Source organism: Archocentrus centrarchus, chromosome 16, assembly GCF_007364275.1.
Source record: "Archocentrus centrarchus isolate MPI-CPG fArcCen1 chromosome 16, fArcCen1, whole genome shotgun sequence".
Taxonomy (NCBI): Eukaryota; Metazoa; Chordata; class Actinopteri; order Cichliformes; family Cichlidae; genus Archocentrus; species Archocentrus centrarchus.
This window is the reverse complement of record NC_044361.1, coordinates 29,940,130-29,962,842: the sequence shown is the minus strand read 5'-3', so window position 1 is coordinate 29,962,842 and position 22,713 is coordinate 29,940,130. Positions and strand designations below refer to the sequence as shown.

The 22,713-nt window shown below is 40.6% G+C and overlaps 1 protein-coding gene across 1 annotated transcript; it reads right to left on the bottom strand.

Moving 5' to 3' along the window:
* Nucleotides 1-1,123: 1,123 nt before the first annotated feature.
* Nucleotides 1,124-17,114, bottom strand: eva1ba (eva-1 homolog Ba (C. elegans)). The gene is made up of 4 exons (XM_030750761.1): nt 16,845-17,114; nt 4,742-4,902; nt 3,124-3,218; nt 1,124-3,043 (listed from the first exon to the last, which is right to left on the bottom strand). Exons 3-4 carry the CDS (start codon nt 3,188-3,190, stop codon nt 2,616-2,618), a joined length of 495 nt encoding a protein of 164 aa, XP_030606621.1. The 5' UTR covers nt 3,191-3,218; nt 4,742-4,902; nt 16,845-17,114; the 3' UTR covers nt 1,124-2,615.
* Nucleotides 17,115-22,713: the final 5,599 nt, after the last annotated feature.

Genomic DNA, 22,713 nt, shown 5'->3' with positions numbered 1-22,713 from the left:
ATCCAGGATGCCCAGCAAAAGGAATGTTGTTGCCTTACACTGATGTCTATTTTAGTACATACTTATCCTCTCTATGGATTTACAGATGTGTCAAGAATTCATGCTTCCATTTATTGTAAATCACCAAACCACTTAAAAAGAGCATCTTGTGATAACACAAACATGCGACCATTGTGGACAATTCATCAATGTTCTGTAAGTCTTTACTGGCAAGCAAATATTGTTCCAAGCTACAAACTCACATGGAACAGATTTATTACACTAAGACGCAGAGTTGATATTGGACATCTAAGCTCTGAAATTCAGAGCAGCTGAGCTGTGGGAGTGACGATAACTCAAGACCACATTAGAAACGGAGCCTGAAACGGACACAGCAGTCATTATGTGAAATGTCTGGGGCCATTACCCAGCAAGACACCACAGATGGAATTAGGCTGTCAAGTAAGCACCTTGTGTGCATATGAGCCAGGCTAATGGTTTGTGAGGCCATCCCTAAACAAAACACCTCCAATCACAACTTTTCATGTAATACATTTTAGTCAAGAAAAAAAATGGGCAATGAGTGCAGCAGGAGTTGGCAAATGCATTAAATTCAATTTATTTTTCTCTAATAACTGGCTGCCTACTTTGTGTCTAATTAAACTATATCCCTAGCAGTGACCCAAGCTTGGAGTGGGCCAATGAGGAACCTCTCGAACACAGGAGGCCACCAAAATAATTCATCCATTAACACTACAGTTTTTTTTTTTTTTTTGACTAAATCTGCACCAAAAGCACTAAAGAATCATAATGTGCATAGCAGACGAGAAAAACAACAAGAAAAAAAATTTCAGCCATTGTAGGAAGGCAGAACAGGAGAAGTTAGAAGTCAGCATTTTAGAGAAACAATAAATTGACAGCACATAAAAACTCATCAACAACAATTAGCCGATATTAGCACCATAAGATAGTAGAAGGCGAGCCGAAAAGCAGGTTAAAAGCTCTGTGCTGGACTAGCAAGCTAGCATGCTCAGAATGCAACCTAATGTCAATCTTACATATATGCAATAATGCAGAGTTAAAAGTGTAAAACAAACAGGTCACCTAAGTCAAAATGAGTCATCTTTCAGGGACGATAATATTCTCTAACAAATTTATGTCTGCTCATGGAGCACCTGAACAAGAGCTTTATTCCAACCTTGGAGTAAAGGTAGCAAAGTTAGCATGAGTTAGAATAAGCAGCTAGTAGGTTACTTGGCTTTGTGGAGTGAAGCACTGAGGTGTTCTAGTTCCCAGCTTTCATCAGCAGGTGAACGAAAAGTGGTTAAAGTGGTGGACACCAGATATGACCAAGAACCGAGGTGAACAGTCAGCAGCAACAAGAACCGTGCTGCAAGCAACAATGTGAGGGGCCTTTCTCCCACCTTTCTTTCTTTAGTCCCAGTTTCTGAATCCTTCACAGATCTGATTACACCAGGTTTTAAAAAGCAGCAAACATCACAAGATTGTTTGTGATGAAATCATTTTATTTTCACACTGTATTTCTTTAACGTTTAAGGCACATAAGAGATACTGAGAAATGAAAGTGGCAAAGGGTGACCTTTTCATTAATCAAGCTAGACAAATTATTCTTTCTTTCTTTCTTTCTTTCTTTCTTTCTTTCTTTCTTTCTTTCTTTCTTTCTTTCTTTCTTTCTTTCTTTCTTTCTTTCTTTCTTTCTTTCTTTCTTTCTTTCTTTCTTTCTTTCTTTCTTTCTTTCTTTCTTTCTTTCTTTCAATTATCTTGATTATATAGCCAAGGCCCAAAGGTACTGTGTTTGTTTAAAGAAAAAAAAAAAAACAGCAGTAAAATTATTCAGCCATATACTTTAAGTAATTTCCTTCACTGGAATCATCCCTGAAAACACAAGGCACCAGTTGTTTTTACATGATACTGCATTTGTGTACTCATACTGTGAAGGGGCATAGCACTGAATATCATGTTACAATCCAGTGTTCTTCTGGAAAAACCTGGAGGTCTGACATCCATGTGGATTGTACTTTGAAATGTACTACCCCACTCCACAGCCATCCCCACTGAACACACCCCAGGAACCCTTAGAGATCTAATATCTATTCATCCACATGTCACAGTTGTTTTAGCGGTAAAGGAGGAACAGCCACAATATTAGGTAAGTGGTTTCATTTTGAGGCTGATAAGAATTGTTACTGGAAATAATCTTTATTGCAACAAACAGTTCTCTGTCCTTATTAATGCTTTCATTTTTCATTTATGACATATGCAAATATGGTTTTCATTTCTGCAGTTAAGCAACAAACATTTGAATAGACCGATTACTTCAAGTGTCCATCATCCCCCACATCCACTCCACACCGTTTCCATATGAATTATTCAGTCTTTAAGACCTCTGTTGGTTTCATGTAATCAGTCGAATTTATCATTGCTACATAAGAAGTGCAGTATCTCATAAGTCTGCTCTGTCAGAGCTAAGTATTATCAGATGTGATGTCATCACTATTTTTCAGTCACTTTGTATCTAATGCAGGCTCTCAGGCTTCAGGGATACCAGGCCCACCCCAGAGTCTATGTTTCACCTTCACAGGGCTCACACTGTTTCCCTTGCGGCCTCATATTTCTTAGTAGTAATGCACTCTTCCAATAGTTCCTGTTCCTGACCCCAGGATATCAGGCTGGCCATTTCTCCAGATCTCACGGATGATGCGTTCCCTCTCCTCCAGTCGCTGTGCGCGCTCCAGCTCCTCGGCTGAAGTAAACACATTCACGCTCAGTGTCCCGTCTGACTGGCTGGTGTGATTTCCAACAGAGATTTCTGTGGAGGGCAACGGGACGGTTGCCTCTACATCGTCCACTTCTTCATCGTCATCATCGTCATCACTCTCCTCATCCTCCTCGTTGATGTCCTTCAAGTGTTTTTTCTCAGGAGTGGAGGGGGCAATGTTGGTGCGTGGCTTACAGGAGATCCGAATAATGAGTAGGCAGAGTGTGAGTATCAAGCCAAAACACACTCCAAGCACAAAGTAAAGGCCAAAGCTTTCTGGATTTGCTAAGGAAAGGACAGAAATGAACCGCATCAGATAGAGTTAAACGTTGTTACAAAAGAGAGGCTCATTTACAGTGACTTACCTTTGATGTGTGCATAGGCAGCTATGCTGTTACTTAGGAGGTCCATTTCCTTTTTCTTCACATCCATGGTGACTTAGTTTGGTTTTTCTATACACCTGCAGCAAAAATATGACACACCATATTCAGTCTGACTGCCATAAAATACAACAAGACACTTAATCAGTTCTCTTCCAGGTGCTTAAAATCTTTGAAATATTTGCCAAACTCCTTTTCCTCCAGTGTAATATTCTGTGTAGCGGCTGGATGTCAAACCCACTGACCACAACATTCTTCATATGCCCAGTGGGTGGGATGAGGCCTTCGAGTCTCCAACAAAAGCTCCTCTGTGTCTCTCTTAAGTACTGGCTTCATCTGGGATCATCATAATGCATTTGGCACATGGCACTTTGCCTCGGCCATTCTCTCTGAACCATGACAACCCTATATAAATGAGGTCAAGAGTCAATTTTCCAAGTAGTCACAAAGGACTCCTGCCTGTCAGATGGGACTGTCAGATCAATTTGTAAAGCTCAGAGGAAACGACCAGTGCATGGTTGATATTTTTGTAATGTTTAGCCATTGTTTCCTTGACATTTAAGCCGTCTGTCCTCTTGTAACCTGTCAGTCTGATAAGCCCTGTTGTGCTTCTTCCACTCCTATGTGCAGCCATAACTCCTGTGACTACCCAAGGAAGTATTTCTTAAAGTAAAACTAGTGGAGCCATGCATGAAATGAAATACAAGAACAGTTCTTTTTCATTCTCCTTTGCTGTTTTTTTTTTTTTTCCCTAGCAGGTCCCAAGTGTGACCTCCATACTACTCCTTCAGTCAGTCGATTAAATTTTTTTTCTTCGGGAGCAAAAAAGCTGGTTCTCATCTGAAAGAAAACATTTAATAGATTTGCCTGAATGAAGGCAAATCTATTAAACGTATCTGGGTCATATTGTTCGTCTGAGTGTTCCTCTATTTTTCTTTGTTAACCTTTCCATCTCCCCTCCTCCGCCGCCTCCATCCTGCATCCCCCTCTTGCTGACTCTGGCTTTTCTCCTCTGCTTTGCCATTTTGTCAACAATTTCCACCTCGCCTGGCATCATGGTGTTGCACCAAGAAACACATAAGAGTGCTCATGGCAACAGAAAAAGACCGATTCAAAACAAAAAAGGCCTTTCATCCTTCCTACCCATGTTAGCATCATTCCTCTGCAGCATGTGCTTTGTGTTGCGGCTGACTGTGGAAGAAAAACATTCTGTTCATGAGAAATGATGACGAGCTCTGAAAGCATCTCCCTCTAACCTGTGTGCACTCTTCTCTAAGTTAAACCACATGTCACTGTGCTTATACAGATCATATGGGCATTTTCAAATTGCAGAAACCACATGTTTATGTTTGCGTTTACCTCTAAATTGCATCCAGTGATAATCTCAATGCGTGGTCTCTGACATGATGTGACTACTTCAGTAATTTATGTAGCATTTGTGCTTATTTGTTAATGGAGATTTGAGTCAAATTCAAGCATAAAACCACACATGTGTAAACCATATGGATTATGGCCCACTAATGAACCTTAAAGCGCAGCAAACATTCTCCTGTAAAAGCAGAAGTAAACAGAAAGTGGAGTGCAGATGAAGTATAAAACTTACCACAAAATAAAACTATGGGGCTTCACTTCCAGCTCATATTGTTCAGAGAAGTTGGAGAACAGATGCAAAATTATCAGACTCCTCTAAACTCTTCTCTCCCTTGCTGTTGGATCACAGCTTGTGATCTTTGGTCTTCAGGCTAAATAGTTCATTTGGCCACCCTAAAAAAAAAAAGAGCAAATACACACACAGACACGTCAACCTATGTTAGAGCCAAACTCAGTGAGGCGTCAGCAATGCAAACAATGACATCCCTATTGCAGGTTACATGGTCCAGCAAGAGACTCGAGGCAGGCTTTTTAATTTTTTAGTGGCTGAGTTGTGCCCGCATAGTGAAAAGGCACGGGTATGGCCAAGATCTATATTGTAGTAAGATAAAAGCAATGCAAACTGACACTTTACAGTTAAACTTACTCTCCGGGTGGGGACACAATTTTTCTATTTTCGTGTCTAAATACATTTGATTGTGGGAACTAAAATAGTTTGTAATATGAACTAAATTCAGAAGCCCTCACTTAGTGGGACTTTGTTCTATGATTGGAAGAAACTCCACATTATGACTTGTTAAGTGGAACTGTCCATTTCTGTCATCACAACTGGACCCAATATGCTAATGTGATATGTTGAAGCTAATTAACCTAACTTGTGAATCTACAAACAAACTGACAAAATGGGTACTTACAGGTTAAAAAAAAAAAAAAAAAAAGTTCCAAAAACCATAGGGTCACCTTGTAACTGTGTAGGGGAAAACACCTACTAAAAGTACAGTTGTCATTCATCCATTTCTGTCCTCTTATAATCAATAGTAAAATACAAGTGAGGGTTTTCTGCCCTCCAGCAGCAAGGACCTGTAATGCCACTCTCCCATTGCAGCCTTGTGCAAATATGATGAAACAGAAAACTCTGAACTTTGAACAAGTGACAAAGGAGAGATCTCTAGCACCCCGAACAAAAACAATCAATTTTCTACACTTACTAAAAGCCCTAGAACTTCCCAGGGCTTAGTGGTTTACATGCCAGGTGGAGAACTGAGTGCTGTGAAAATGCTGAGCTGTGGAGTTTTTTTTTTTGTTTTTTTTTAGGAGAAAGATCCTCTGCCAACAGCAGTTGGTTTAGCAGAGCCTCTGTGCTTTCCAGGGCAGATTTTGATCTTGCTGACTCTTGGCAGATCCTATGTACTCTACACAGTGCCTAACTGAAACAGCACTTGGGGGCCAAGTGACAGAGTGGTCACTATGGGAAAATGCTTTCCAGGCTGAGCAGCTTGAGCCGTACAGGAGGCAGAAGATGGGTCTTTTGTATCTGCTCCATGCTGCAGGGAGACCAGCGTACTGTCTTCCAGGCAAGCTTCCTTTCTTTTTTTAAAATAAATAAACAAATAATGAACAAGTTCATCTCCTCCCTCCTGCAGAGTCAAATCCCACTCTACTAATGGAATCTATTCACCGTTATCCAAGCCAAGCTGAAAAGCATGGCTTTTAAATGAAATATTTTGTTTTTGTCCCAGGGGTAATAAAGTAAACGGCTCGAATGACTACAATCCCTTTTTAAGCCAAGGTGAAAGCTAATCACTGGGCACCTACAGAACAGTAACTGGCCCCTTCTTACACTGGTATGCACCAAAACTGAGCTTCCTGGCATCTGTTATGGTGTTTAATAACTGGAGACCTGTTTAAAGCCTATCTAAACAATAATTATACTGCCCTGTTGTTTTGTTGTGTTTTTGTTTTAGCCAAACAAGGAAATTATTAACAGACCTACTCCTCTGCAGCAACATGCACTATCTTGTGACTCAGCCCTCAGTCATGTTCTCCAAGTGACCCAGTCTGTTTTTCTTTGCAGATCTTGCACTACCCTTGAAAGGTGACCTCAATTATAAGAAAGAGTCATGCAACTGGGATTTGATGTATCATTTCTTTCCATCATGTTTTACTCAAACAGTTGTTAAATTTTTAACTGTGTGCTCTTGTGTGTTTGGTGGGAGGGTTTTAGAACAGAGAAGTGCAGTTTTCTTTGAAATTCTGTCCTGTTTTACCTTCTTCAGCTTCTGCCCAGTGCACCTTTAACAAATAACTTTAATGTGACTGTGTGAGCTTAAGTAATTTGTGGATTAAATGCAGTGAAAGTTATTCATTTTCATTCAGTTCAGTTTCATTTATATAACACCAAGTCACAACATCAGTTGCCTGAAGGCACTTTATGTAGTAAGTTAAAGAGCCTAAAATAATACAGAGAAAACTACAACAGTCAAAACAACCCTCTATGGGCAAGCACTTGGTGACAGAGGGAAGGGAAAACTCCCTTTTAACAGGAAGAAACCTCCAGCAGAAAGTTTTAAGCCTAATCTTAAAAAATAGAGAGGGTGAGAACCTCAGTTTTATCTGAATTTAGAAGCAGGAAATTAGAGGTCATCCAGGCCTTTATGTCTTTAAGACATGCCTGCAGTTTAACTAATTGATGTGTGTCATCTGGCTTCATGGATAGATAAAGCTGCGTATCATCTACACAGCAATAAAAATGTATGCTGCGCTTTTTAATAATACTGCCTAAGGGAAGCATGAATAGTGTAAACAGAATTGGTCCTAGCACAGAACCCTGTGGAACTCCATAATTAACCTTACTGTGGGAAGAAGACTCCCCATTTACATGAACAAATTGGAGTCTGTAAGATAGACACGATGCAAACCACTGCAGCGCAGTACCTTTAATACCTACGGCATGCTCCAATCTCTGTAATAAAATATTATGGTCAACAGCACGCTGCACTGGGTCTAGCAGGACAAGCACAGAGATGAGTCCACTGTCAGAGGCCGTAAGAAGATCATGTGTAACCTTCTCAAATGCTGTTTCTGTACTGGGATGAATTCTGAAACCTGACTGAAACTCTTCAAATAAACCCTCTGCAGATGATCAGTTAGCTGTTTTACAACTACGCTTTCAAGAATCTTTGAGAGGAAAGTAAAGTTAGAGATTGGCCTATAATTAGCTACGACATCTAAAACAGAGATTTCCAATGATCAGGCCAAACAAGCTGCCGTACATGCATTTGCACCACTTCTAAGCTCCTGTGACATTAATTTTTCATCCATTTTTTTCCTGGTAGTCTGTCATTTGAACTTTTCTAGCCTCATATCCTCAAGTCAGAGACTTAGGCCCCCCCCCCCTTCCAAAGTCTTCTTCATGTCTCTGAGTATTAAATATTTGCTTAAACCAACCTGACATAATTTTTACCATGTGGGAAACTTGCTTGCACATTTTCTGTCATGTCAAATCAAAACAATTATTATTCCAGTCGCAAATGAGAAAGGCAGCTACTAAATTAGCATTTATCTCCGTGTCTGCATGTGTTTGTCAGTCAGCAATGACTTATTTGTGTCAGATCATTGCAGAAGCCAACATAAACACATCATGATGTTGTTATGGCCTGAGAAGAGGTCAGGGACTATTTTTGACCTGGGCTTTGTTTGCTTTGGTTTGGAAGGAGGAGCTGAGCGGAGGACCAACTACGAACTGTTATGTGGTGTGATATTTTTGCTGTTGTGGCGATAACCACGACTGCTCTTCCTTCCCACAAGGTTTATCCCTTTCCACAGGGAAAACATCCAGGGCAAAGCCTTTCCTCCACATCACTGCCATTGTCTTAGATAAGTATGTTAAGACAGAATGACTGAGCTGTTTACTGTACACAGATGTCAGCTGAACGATTTATCAGGCTTCTAAGGTGGGCAGCCCTCCAGAACAAAAGTTTGTCACAGAATAGAAGCGTTTTTCACCCTGGATGCTTCACCAGTAACAGTTGTTTCATAAACCATCCAACCACATTACTCCTCTTCCACAATGAAGAAGTCACCGAGTCATAACCCTTCAGTGGAATTTATGCAGGGAGTCAAGCCACATTTGATTTATACACAGAACATAAAAAGGTCAGATTACACAAGAAAGACAGTCTGTGTTATTTCTCCATTGCAATGACACACGCTGAAATGCGCAAGTAAAGAAATATTTTTAATACCTCGAATTTCTGTGCAGCTGCAGTTATTCCTAGGACAACAGACAGTGTGTATGTGGTTTGCCTGGGATGAAAACTCACAAAATGAAACTAGCCAGATTTAGATGCACACGCTGACTGTTTCTAATGATTAAGATCACAGAAGCTGCCATTAGGATTTATAGCATCTTATTTTGATCTTAATTATGTTAATTAAAGCATTTATACTTTTATTCTGTAGTTGCTACTGAAAAGAAAAAGAAAAAAAAACTCCGGACTTAATGATGCACAGCTTCAAACAGACTTATTATTTTCAGAGAACATTCTGAAACTGTGCAAGTTTCTGCAAAAAAACTTACTAATAGTTTGGTCTTGGCTCTGCTGTTCTCTTACTCATGAGCAAATTCTCTCAGCACCTTCAAAGTGCCAAAAAATGTGAAACTGTATCACAAAAATATCTTGTGGACGTATGTACATGCCATTTATCAAGACACCTGTAATAGAGCCAGCGAACCGTCTCCAAGCACTCAAACATAATGGAATTTCAAGTTCTCTGCAAATCAGCAGAAGTGCAGTAGATTACTTTCCACTCGATAAACAGAAACATTGTCCAAACCAAGATCTCTGTTGAGTGTGTCTGTGAAAGCATTCATGAATGTCCACAGGGTGAAGGTAATTTCTTCTGGAACCACTAGCAAGTTTTCTTCAGATGGAGGAAGGTTGCAATGGGCTGAATTTCTGGAGAAAGTAAGAGTGCATTTTTTCCCAGTTCCTCTTGATATCAACATCTTGGATTTAAAGCTGTACTTGCTGTCAGTTCTGCTACCCTCTCGTGAAGGCCTGCCAGGAAGGTTGTTCCATTTGGAAACAAGAAAATCCATCAGGACAACCACAGAAAACCAGGTGAGGCTGAGAAATGGGTTAGAGAGTATGAGAGTATTTAATGAAGTCGAGTATTTATCAGCAAATAAAGCTACATTTGTGCTAGATAGTATATAATGAAATACTGAGAGGACAGATATATGACATTTTTAACCACTTATACAGTTCAGGGTGAGAGGGCTAGAGTCTATCCCAGTTGTCATGGGGAAAGAGGCAGGGTACGCTGTTGACAGGTTGCCAATCTCGCATATGGCTAACACAGAGAGACAGACAATCATTCATGCTCACAGTCACACTAGTTTAGAACAGCCAGTTAACCTAACATGCTTGTCTTTGAACTGTGGTAGGAAGCTGGAATACCCAAGGAGAACCCACGAATTGAAGGCACAGGGAGAGCATGCAAATTTCACACAGAGGGGCCCCAGCTGTCCAGCAGATTTGAATGACCACCCCATTTAAGAATCCTGAAAATGATGCCAGTAAAGCTCACCAGGTTAGGCAGGGGATCCATATATTGCAGAGGCCTGGGTTTGAATCCATCCCGAGGCTAGTTAGTGCAGCTGTCCCCCTGCTCTTTCTTCCAGGTTTCCACTGCCTTATCTAAATAAAGGTTAAAAAGCCCCCCCAAACAATATTTAAAAAAAAAAAATAAGAAAGATAAATAGATATCTGTATGGGTATCTATTCAGGAGACCTCTATGGGCCAATTCTGCATTAAAAAGTGCTTTACCTGCGCGTGCCCCAAATGAGCCAATTATCCGCTCCATATCAGCTGAACTGGGAAGCATAAAATCCAGTCATGTTGTTCCACTGACACGTGCACACAGTTGAGGGATATCATAGTTTAAAATGAGTGGTGGTAGGCATATCTGATCTTTTTTTTTTTTTTTTTTGGCACACTTAAGTTAGTTATCTTGGCATTTGTTTAGAAGTTTAGGTCAGCTGATCCAGAGACAATGTTAGCATTTGAAATTGAGCCCTAAATTTAACCTTATTGTTGTGTTATTTTGGGCATGTTAAGCAGAATTATAACATACTGTAAAAGGGAAAAATGCTTCTTAAAAGCTTATTTTGGAGCCAAGTCACCCAGTATCTGAATGCACTCATTTTTTTTTTAACCCTTGAAGTTACTGTTATGGCTCTTTCCCCGTAACCCAAAGTAAGTGCTCAGAAGATGACAGAAGATGAATGGTAAGTACTTTGATATGTAAATAAGAATATGCAAAAGCTTCTGGCTGCAGCTGACAGTGGAAAAGTTAAAGTGTAGCTGCTGCCTTGTTCTGGCTCTTTTGCCCATTTAGAATCACACTGATCACAAACGCAGATGAAGTTTTCTCTCTTATCACAAATCAGCAGGTTTTCAAACTTCCCATGAATTTAAGTGCCTAGGGGACTTCAAACCACATTTGCAGGTGAAGACTGTGTGTATCATCCAATGTGAATAAGAGGTCCCTGAGTGCAGTTTGTCTCATTAGTTCCAGTTTCCAAGGTCAGCAGTTATTTTCAACCTCAGATCAAGAAACTCCCAGGAGTTTCACATTAAAGGATTAAAAGATGTCGAAAACTCCAACCTATGTAACACTGTCTGTTGGTAAAAACCCCATTCAACCCCAGTCATAAAACCCCATTCGGAGCTGTGCAGCCTAACTACAGTGCAGTGCCAACTGTAAAGAAAAACAGCAATAGTGAATTTAAAAGCCAGGGCTTGCTTAGCTTTTATTGCTTCATCTTGAGTGGGTCTTAAAGGGGAATACATTTAAGTCTGAACTTATGTTGTTTGTGCAGCATTCAAACATTTTTGCTCCATTCTGGGGCCGTGAATGTGTTTTGGTGAAGCTGAAAAAGACTTTTGATTTTTATACCTTGTTGGATTAGGCTCTGGGCACATACTTTATTTGACATAGACTCAATGAACAACAGCTTTTCTTTCAAGGACAAAAACCTTTCCACGAGTAAACATGGACTCATCCAAACACAGCATTGTTAGCCATTATTTGACTACAGATATTTTACAGCAGTTGGGTTATAAATTCAGTGTGCCAATGTGGTGCCAACTAGGCTCAGAGCAAAGCATCTCTTGTCCCAATTAATTCCTTTTCATCCTTCTGTAGTAAAAAAAATGAATCTCAGTGCACTGCTCGCCCTGTGAAGAGCATGCTTTGTGGGTTATGGCAGGTAATAGGAGGATAATAGAGATGCAGGACGGAGCTTGGGGTTAGAGCAAGTGGTTAATAGCACCCAGATGTGTTCCTGATGTGAGGCAGAGACAGAATGCTTTACTATGTAAATCAAGTAGTGATTTCCCATGCTCCCTCCTCATACTGACGTCATCAAGGTATAAGTCAAATAGCTCATGGCAGTAGGAATCCAATTTTGAATAACAGCTGTGTGTTTGCTCAGAAACTTTATTTATGTAGGCATGTGTGTACAGTATTTCTCTGTGTGCTGACTGTTACAAGTTGTCTGTGTATGTTCCTGGATGCTGACATTGATTCATTGGAGCATTCTTCTATGATTCCCTAAATTACTGTGGGTTTTAGATCTGCATAAATTTAAAGCTCCAAAAATAGAGACATGATCTCACCCTTTTCATCAAACTTGGCCACCATCCAACAGCAAGCCAGCACCACATACTGTATCAATTACTTGGGCCCTACGGATTACTCTGTGACACAAAACACGTGTTTGCCCGCTCCATTATTGGGCCCTTAGTGCTCGCGCTAGGCTGCCCACAAATATGGTGCAATTCCAGTAGATTTAGGAAGTTTAGAAGTGTTGCTGTGACAGGACTGTGCTTGTGCAGTGAAATTGAAGGCTGCTTGTTTGGTTTCAGAACTTTTAAGGGCTTTTGAGGTAGAGGCTTCTACTGACCTCTACTAGCAACCAGTAGCAATTAGAAAAACAGCACTGTCATCTGTTATGGTAACGCTTAAATCATGATGGCATCATATTTTTACAATAGAGATGCAGAGGTAGTCCTTAGAGCACAGACCATAACATATCTCAAAAGTGATCATTTATCGCACCAGATGATGCTCTGGTGCGATGAGTTCTCATTTTCTGGGTTTATTTAAAGTATGACCAAAAAAAAAAAAAAAAAGGTGATCTGGCTTTTGCTGGCAGTGCTTTGCTGTCATTTGTACTCATTTTATAGGACCTCTTAGGCTGTAAATATTACTTAACACTGAATACTGCCTTCAGAATGGGGCTAAATAATGTTCAGTCAGCTCTTTTCATTGTTTCAAACAACAAATGTGCCAAATATTGCAGCATAAGCAAAATAAGCCCACTACATTTGTGCACGCTCAAGCACATTTTTACGTGTCTTTTCCTGCACCCCCCCCCCCCCCTCTTCTTCCAGTATGTGTGTGTCCAGCTGAAAGTATGTCTCAGCATACGTGCATCCAAGATAGGAGTGTAAGCTTAGGTAAACCCACTTGACTTAACATGTCAAACATGAAATCTAAAGAGCAGACTGTCTGGGCCAGTGAGGCTCCTACTAGAAGACAATAAGCCCTGAGTCCTGGAAGGCATCAACACTTGGTGGAAGCTTTGCTAAACAAAGTTTGTGAGACACCTCATTCATCAAACTCCTATTTGTCATTGACTTTAAATATCTTTTAGTTAGTTATTAGTTCATGACCATATAATATAATTGGAAAGAAAACCACTGTTTAATATGCAGTAATTAAAGCTGTATAAATGCATGAGTGTGTAATAAAAAGGCATAAAGGTAAAACCAGCTGCTGTGTGATGGAGGATGTGTTTTGTTTTTAGTTAATGAAATATTAGATGAGAAGGGCTTTCAGTGATAAACACTTATCATGTGCCCAAATTTTCATTCCTGTTAACAACAGTTAGGGGCTATGATAAACCATCAGCACTAACAGTTAAGGAGAACGCCTGCTGTTTAAATGGAGCACTTTGTTGTGGGGCTGGGTGTTGTTCAGAGAGATCTGCTGATGATCATCTGAGCTTGCATGACTTCATGCCGTAGCTTAAATATGCCCCATGAAACCATTATCACAGCATCTTCACTGTAAATAAACACATTTTTCACCAAGTAGTTTTTTTTTTTTTTTTTCCCTCCAGTTATCATCTGTGCTGTGACCTCAGGACAAACATGCATCCAGACATACAGAGCAAAAGATTATAAATTTAGCTTCAAACCTAACACAGATGAAAATAAGAGAATAAATGCAAAATGTATTTAAAATGATGCACAAACAGCTACAGTATTTCCAGTTGATGGCAAGGTCACAATGAAGAGTCGGAACAAGCTGAGAGTAGTCAAAGGGAAAATGTGCGTTAAGGGGTTTATTCGTGTTTGTGGAAGTTTTGTCATTTACTCTGTTTGACGTTCCCATCTTTTGTAGACTGCAAGCTACAGAACATTGGTGCATACACTATATTGTTAAAAGTATCCACTCACCCATCCAAATCACTGAATTCAGGTCTTGCAATCACTTCCATGGCCACAGGTGTATAAAATCAAGCACATATGCATGCAGACTGCTTCTACAAACATTTGTGAAAGAATGGGTTGCTTTCAGGACTGAATTCCAGTGTGGTACTGTGATAGGATGCCACCTGTGCCACAAGTTCACTTGTGAAATTTCCTCACTACTAAATATTCCACAGTAATTTGTTAGCGGTATTATAACAAAGTGGAAGCAACTGGCAACAACAGCAACTCAGCCACAAAGTGGTAGGCTATGTAAAATCACAGAGTGGGGTCAGGGGATGCTGAGGTGCATTGCGCACAGAGGTTGCCAACTTTCTGCAAAGTCAATCGCAATCAGATGCACTGGTGTAAAGCATGCTGCCACCGGACTCTTGACTGGATTCTGGGATTCTTTGGAATGATGAATCACGTTTTTTCTGTCTGGCAATCTGATGGACGAGTCTGGGTTTGGTGGTTGCCAGGAGAACAATACCTGTCTGTCTCCATTGTGCCAAGTGTAAAGTTTGGTGGAGGGGGGGTTATGGTGTGGGGTTGCTTTCAGGAGATGGGCTTGGCCCCTTAGTTCCAGTGAAAGGAGCTCTTAATGCTTCAGCATACCAAGACATTTTGGACAATTTCATTGTCCCAACTTTGTGGAAACAATTTGTCCTGTTAACATGACTGCACACCAGTGCACAAAGCAAGGTCCATAAAGACATGGACGAGCGAGTTTGGTGTGGAAGAACTTGACTGGCCAATACAGGGTCCAGATCTCAACCCAATAGAAAACCTTTGGGATGAATTAGAGCGGAGACTATGAACCCTTCTTGTCCAACATCACCATCTGAGCTCACAAATGCTCTTTTGGAAGAATGGTCAAAAAGTCCCATAAACACTCCTAAACCTTGTGGAAAGCTTTCCCAGAAGAGCTGAAGGTGTTATAGCTGCAAAGGGTGAACCGACATCATATCAAACTCTATGGATTAAGGATGGGATGTCACTCAAATTCATACGAGTGTGAAGGCAGACAAAAAAATACATTTGGTAATATAGTGTAAGAGACACACTAGATGAATATATATTTGCTGAACTTGTGCACTGATGGAAGAATAGCTCATTGTTCTTACTGCAGTCTTTAATATAATAGTTGTCTCCCTGAGTCACACACTGTGAACATGAAGCTTGCAGTAATTGCGCTACACATGGGACTGGGAGAATGTTAACTGGGATGCTTTTGTGATATCAATGTATTGTTCACATTAGATAAGACAACACTGCTGTACAATGAAGCTCATTTTAAGCCCTGCTAAATCACCTAAATGCATGTATAGAAACTCTCACATTATCACTCTCCAGGGCTTCTACAGTATTGCATCATTATGTGCTATTTGTTCCTGTGTAAGCATTAATTTAAAACAGCATTTATAAGCAACTGCCCATTTTAGCCCCTCTCTTGCAGGGGGTATGTTTATTGATGCTATCCATGTGGGCTAAGTTCTCTTGGCTCATCCTGACTTTGTGTAGATTGAAACTTTCTGCAAATAGATTGGTGCCATGGGAGTTTAGACAAGCAAATCAAATCAGAGTCTGACCTTTCACCTCTGAGTAAACAGAGTGAGTTAACAACTATCTTCAGGACAGATAAGACAGGCCAACTGACAAGTGAGTCAATGGGGTCTCGAAAAAAGAAATGCGTACTAGCATGAATAGCTTGGCGAGGTCATACAGAAGTCAACTCTTTATAGACAGGCTGCAAGGGGTCATTTAACTCTGTTAGATGCTCATCCTATGGAAGGTTATCTGATTGACTGTAGGAGGCTACAGTGCAAACGGTCCATTCAGATAGTGTCAATGAAAAGACAGTGGAGAGCAACCCAGCCCTGTCCAGCCTGCACCCATCAGCTCTCTTCTCTCTGATAAGAAGTGCTAACCGCAAACATCCGCCAGAAAGATAGAACTAGTGGAAATGAAGCGTATGGTCAGCTGCCATTGAACATGATCTTTTCTAAGAGCTTATGTAAAACAAAACGAGAGAAAAAACTGACAGATAAATAGAGCCATGTGCGCCATGTCTGCACTTTAAATCCCTGCTCTCAAAATTCTTTGACATGTCTTGCCTCTCTTGTTGTATGTATCCGCTCTTTGTGGCCTCAAAAACACAAAACAGCAACAGGATGTTTGCCTTAATTCAAACTTTTATTAGGCAACTATCTAATTACTCCAAGTTTAGAAAATAATATGCTGCAGCTCTTCTGTCCTGTCTGAGTTAGTGCTGTATCAGCTCTTCTTGGATGCCGGTTCATCTATTACAAGCTGAAAACACTTTAGCTCAGCTGTGTTGCACCGACACTGTTTGGATAGATGAGCATTAGGCTTAGTTCAAAAGAGCGGGCTTTTCTATAAGAATTTTTTTTTTTTTTAATGTAAAAACATGTCATCATAATGAATATGTTCACTGCTGTTACCAGAACTCATTCACTTCACTTGAGCGACTCTAAAACTTCAACCATAGTTAATTAAAACAGAAAAAAAAATACAGATAAGCTCCTTTTGCTTGTAAAAACTTACCAGAGTTGCTGTGATGAAAACCAGATATCAGACTTTATAGCACATGGAAGTTTTCCCAAAACCAAGCACCTCCCCAAAACTAAAGTTTTAATAAGCAGCAAAGAGTTCAAATCTCACACCCCCGCTAATACAGGAAAGAGTTAATTTAAAAATATGGTGTTCGTGGTTCACAGGGGTTTCTATGATAGTGCACATATGCTGAAGCAAAATGTTAAACTCACCCGTCACTCATGAGAGAAGCTGTTCAGTCCACACAGAAAGCTTCAACAAACTGTAAATCTTAGTCTTCTTTCCCTCCAAACTTTGAAAAAAAAAAAAAAAATAGCAGAGCATTACAAGCAGCCTTGACTGTTGCTCTGTTGCTGCTGTGGTCAAGTCCTGAAGAGAGTGTGTGTCTGCCTGAGTATGTGTACAGGGTCTGGGGAAGAGGTGGTAACTTCCTCTGAAAGTTGGAGACGGAGTGAGTAACAGAGTTCTCTCTCTCCCGGCTCCAGCCTACAAGCAGGAAAAGCTGTCACACTATCCCTCGTTCAGATGGAAAAAAAAAAAGAGGAACAGCCTAAAAAGGGCACGCTCCAGGAAGAGGGGAGGGAGAAAAGCTGTGGTGTGTTTTGTGTAGTGTGGTGTAGTGTGGTGCAGTGTGGTAAAGGTGTGTGGGTGCACAGGGGGGGGGGGTTCCCTCTGTTGCTAAGGAAAGAAGTGAAACGCCACTCCAGGAAAATTAGCTCAAGATTTTCCGTGCCGAGTCCAGTTTGATACAACAACAACACCAGCAAAGATGTCACATTGTGTATGTATTGCTGCTGTATGGCTTTGTATTTTTACACTCACTCATCTAAATTTGTTATGGATGATGTGGATATAGCTTTGGGAAATGCTACATTACAAATTTTACTCTTCTCTCCTTCTAAAATTTGAGAAAAGCACATTTTCTTAATAGTGGAGGAGATCAGTTCTACTCTAAAGTGTGCTCATATGAAACTCGCAGCAGCCAGTTGGTTTTGTGTAGTTTAAGACTCTGTCTTGTCTGAAATTGACATTTAAACATGTCAAGTTACATTATTACAGAGAGTATGTGCTGGAATTGTTTGTTGCAGTGACTTCTTGTTGTCGTCAACATCTCAAAAAAATAGCCAAGAAAATATAAGGTGTTGCAATTTTTATACATATTAAATGAAACATGCTAATTAGTTACCTTTAGAAGTGCTGGCAGATCCAGGATTCCTAATTCCCCTTGTTTACAGTGTTAGTGTTCATTGAAGCTCCGGCTCAGTTATATTTAATGGACATGAGAATGCCATATTTTTTATACTAGAAAGGAAGTAAGTGCATCTCTGAGGAGGTTAAAGTCTGCTTTGCAAATGTAGTTATTAATACATTTGATATACTGATGAGAAATTATGTGCCTCAGTGCATGCATTTGGTACCACTGTGCATACAATGTGATGACAAAGCTTTTAAGTTTAATGTTGCTTTGTAGTTCAAAATTGGTGAATTTCATTTGTAACTTACGGGAGTCGTGTTCCTTCCGGTACGAGAGAGTGAAGCTTTAATGAGAAGACCATATTGGTAAAAGCAGCCTCACAGAAAACATGGTAAACACCTAATCACAATAATGTGAGTGCTAACTGCTACGCTGAAAGCGTTGACATGCTAATTGCGAACAGCTGCGAGATACATGAAAAAAGTATCTTCACAACGGATTGCATCAGTGATCGACTGAGTTAACACTGCCAATAATACTGTTTTTTTTTCCAGTGTTTGATTTCTGCATGTCATGCACAGTATGTTTGCATTCTCATGCACTGAACTTGTGCTTGTCATATTTACAGTGTAACTACCAACATTTCCTCTGCCATATTCCGTCTCGGTGGGCTCAACCATAAATGATCCTGGCCACTAAGCTCTGTGTTGACTAAGTTTTATTGAAGCCATACGATTGCAGAGGCATAGTGACATTTTTCAATAGTGTTGCCCATAGTCGTCATGGAAAAATAAGGAAGAAAAGCTGAGAACAGTGAAATCAAGTGCTCATTTCATCCTTCCAGAAGGTCAATCTCAGAGCTGAGCTGTTATTGTGCTACACCCTGCTGGGGTTTGAAAGAACATCCTGGTCTACATCCCACATACTTCACTCATTAACCCACCAGCTAACCTGAGCAGTTTGCAGGCTACAAAATCTAAGTATGCACTCACTTAAGTTGAAACTGCATTCAATTTTGCACCCAACGGGCTTTCGGGATCATCGTTCCAAATCAAACATCCTCCCACCACCACTTTCTCAAGTTACTACTTTCCCCTCTTCTCTTTGGATGCAAACAAAACAAAAGAAAGTGGAAGGCATCTTTCCAATAATCCACCCAGTCATCTCCATCGATGAAGGAGGTGCTGAAGGAGGATGTGTAGGGCCTTTTGTGGAAAGCAAAGAGTCCCTTCATGCCAGAATTTAAATGTTTCTCTGTGCTGCATCAGTGATCACATTCCTCCCTGAATCTCCTCATGGCTGGCAGATGTCCACCTGTCCCTGGGGCTGATTTACATGCCAGTACCGGGTTAGTCTGAGGAGAGTGGATATGTTAAGAGCAGGAGAATGGAGATAAAAACAGGAAGAAACGGAAGAAGAAAGGAGACAAAAGAGGAGCAGGTGAAAATGACTTAAAGATAAATGAGAGCGGTCTAATTACAGGGCATGGATGGCTTTTAAGGTAGACTTTTCCTGGATCATGTCAAACAAACCCAAGCCTTCCCATGAGGCACTCAGTATAAATACACAGCATATCAAGATAACCTGTTGTGGAGCTGGAAACGGGGTGGGGGGGTGGCTAATGATTAGTGAGGAAGGAAGAGGGATGAAGCACAAAGTGTGTAAAGACTGTAGTGGTGGTGGGGAGAGTTAAACAAGATAGCACTTGCTCACAAAGCTTACTGCCAGGATAAGGTGAGGCCGCATGCTCCAGACAGGTTTCATAGTAACAAAAGCTAACTACAGTATTTAGCCTAGATTAATATTTGCAGTACACTTCGTGAGAGAGCCACCACACCCACTCATTTTCCAAAGGTTGCCATGCAGGGCCTTTGTTGGTGATCCGCACCGCAGCGAGGCTGTGTGAATGAACAAGAGATGGAAACCTCTGATGAAAGGCTTGAGTTTGGGTGGCTGAGACCACAGCACAGCACAGCAAGACGAATAAGGACAAGAAGTACTTATATTGTTTGCACTTCTGACATCTGCAATTTTCTTAAAATGTAAATGCAACACAACCTATTTGGGGAAAAGCGCTGATCCCCCCCCCCCCCCCCCCCCCCCTTCAAGTAACGCAATAATGTGATTATGGTCATGAAAGAATAATAAACCTTTGTCTTCCTGTGAGAGAGAGAGCGAGAGAGAGAAAACACCACCCCTATGACTCAACAGTACACTGAAATTAATATCCAGGGAGGGTGCCCTGAGAGAATCAGCATCATTCTTTCTTTAATCAAAAACATACAAAGACATCAAACTGCAAAGACACATCATAACGAACTGTCAAGTAACACTGAGACAGCCATCCGTTTGAGTGAAGACAAAAAGTGAAAAGAGGCGGAACTTCTTTTTTGTCATTTTTAAATGCATCCTCGGGCTTGTCAAGGTACAGACACCTTGCCTTTCACAAACTGCTCATTAAAACATTCTTGGCTAACCTGGATTAATTTAATCAAGAGATATTCCTTCAGGTGCTTTCCACACCTTTTCCAGTGCATGAAAACACATGCTTCTGTCTTTGGCCCCCATGCCCCTCCATAAAAAAAAGCACACTAGAGGCATCTGCTTGCAGTGGCTTCTTTATGGGACAGATGGGATCCTGAGCAGGCAGCTCCTGTGCACAGGGTTTGTTTTGTCATAAGTCTGATCTCTCTCCTGCTGTGATTTTTCCACTCTCTGTTCATAAATAATACATCACATGAACATATGTGAGCACTAGAACACATGAACAGAGATATACAGGTACATATTGATGACTCAGTATTTCTCCATAATAACAAACAGATGGGTCAGTTCATAAAAATGACCAAATCATACTGTTTTAACTCTACAGATAATACAGAGAGCTTTGGTCAGCAGTGCTCTCGTGGATGCTCAGTGACACCAAGAAGTGGAACAGCCAAAATTTTCTATGCATATTTTATATTTTACATTTTCCAGTACGGATATTTTTATGAGCTGTTTTTACTGGAAATCTTTAAATTATAAAAAGACCTTAACTGTTAAGAATGTGGGGTGTAGATTATTTATACAATAGGCACACTGCTGAAAATATATGTTGCTTTTGAATTTTTAAAAATATTGTACAGGATAAATCTTAGAATAAGCTTTTAGAAACATGGCAAAGAAAAGGATGCAATACCTCACTTCCAGCACACCCATAGAGTGCTGAATAGAAAGGATATTAAGGAAGAGGTCTGTTTGGTATTAGGCTGGAAGCTGAGGACAGGAAATGATCCGGGGTTGCACAAATGCAGTCTACGCACATAATGCACAGCAGTCCCAAGTTCCTAGTGCTTACACACACCCCCACGCATGTCACTGGACACAGAGGGGTTGACAGAGGTTAAATGAGTGGGGAAGGAACACAAGGATTCCAAAAGCTGAGGGGAGAGATTACTTAAACATCTTAACATCTTGGCAACTTGACAGTTGCATAGTTTCCCTTCCTCCCCAAATCCTCTCCAACTTTTTCACTGTCTCTCCCTTAAGTTTACAAGAATGAGTTCCCAAAACATGAAGTTCTGCTCTCACGATGATGATCATGGTGCTTTTAAATAAAATAAAATAAAATTAAAAAAAAAACAACTAAATAAAACAACAGAAATTAGTTTAATTATTTAATCAAAATCGTGAGAACTTTTCCTGCAAAAAGAGAAAACCATATTATCTTTGTCATGGCAGAATGTTGCAGTTTTAATGAAGATTAATAACCCATGCAAGTCTGCAGTTATTTGTGTGTGAAAGTGATAATGTAGAAATCTAAGCCTTGCCTAATATTACACATGGGACAGCAGGGACAGCAGTGTTGTTTGATAACCACTTCAGACCAGACTTACAAATATTGGGCACAGACAGAACAGTTATTGGATAATAGTTTCTTTTAAGAACAAATACCAAAACCCCACAGTGGGTAGGTGTGGGGCTTATCCCAGCAAGCCCCAGGTGGGTGTGCCCATAGAGGGCCTACAGCAGTTTTGCCCTCTGGGGTTCCTATATGGGTTTTCTATATCTGAAAACCCAGATGGAGCCCATGTTGGCTAGCCCAGGTGGGGGCCATAGCAGTTTTGACCTTTTGGGTCCTCATGATGATCTGTGGGCAACCTGTAGTGGGCTTGTCCATAGAAAACCCATAGGGGTCCCACAGGGTGAAACTGCTGTGGGCCAAGTGTGAGCACACTGACTTGGGGCCCATGCAGGACAAGTGTGGGTTTGCTCTGTCTACACAGCCCCACAGTTCGCCCACATCTACCCACACTTATCCGCATAAGCAACTCACCGTGGACCATGTGGGTCTGCTCACCATGGCCCCACACAGGCCCCAAGGGGGTTGCTTATTCATTTCAGCTTTCATGTATGTTTAGCAAATCGACACTATAGATATGTACTGACATACTGGTAGTATTGATTCTGCTTGTGTTCTGCTGTGTCAGTGGCAGGGAGAACGCTGTGAATCTGTCAGATATGTTCAGAACATACAAGTAGGAGTGATTTGTCTGATTTAAACTGCTTTCTGTGGATAAACTTGTGTAAATGAGGGAAGTTTACACAAAGATTTTTCATATATTTTTTTTTAATTTTTTAAATATTTTTAAAGTGTCACTTTCACTGAGATACATTTGTTAGCAATCTATTGGTTCCATGAGAGGGATGAGGGATGTGTTTTGGAGTTGGATGCCTTTAAGCACATTATTCTGTTCCTCCAGTGTGACTTCCCAGATCTGCTTCTTTATGCTATTTTAATGCTATTTTAGGTATAATTCCCTACTTAGTTTACTTAAATTGAGAAACAACTTGAAACCATTTCATAGGTACATGCATTGATTCAAAAGCACTGTCATTCCTCT

Coding starts and splice junctions, on each gene's coding strand:
- eva1ba (XM_030750761.1), bottom strand. CDS start 3,190: ATGGATGTGAAGAAAAAGGAAATGGACCTCCTAAGTAACAGCATAGCT. Junction 3,044..3,123: donor TGCCTATGCACACATCAAAG/GTAAGTCACTGT, acceptor TCCTTTCCTTAG/CAAATCCAGAAAGCTTTGGC.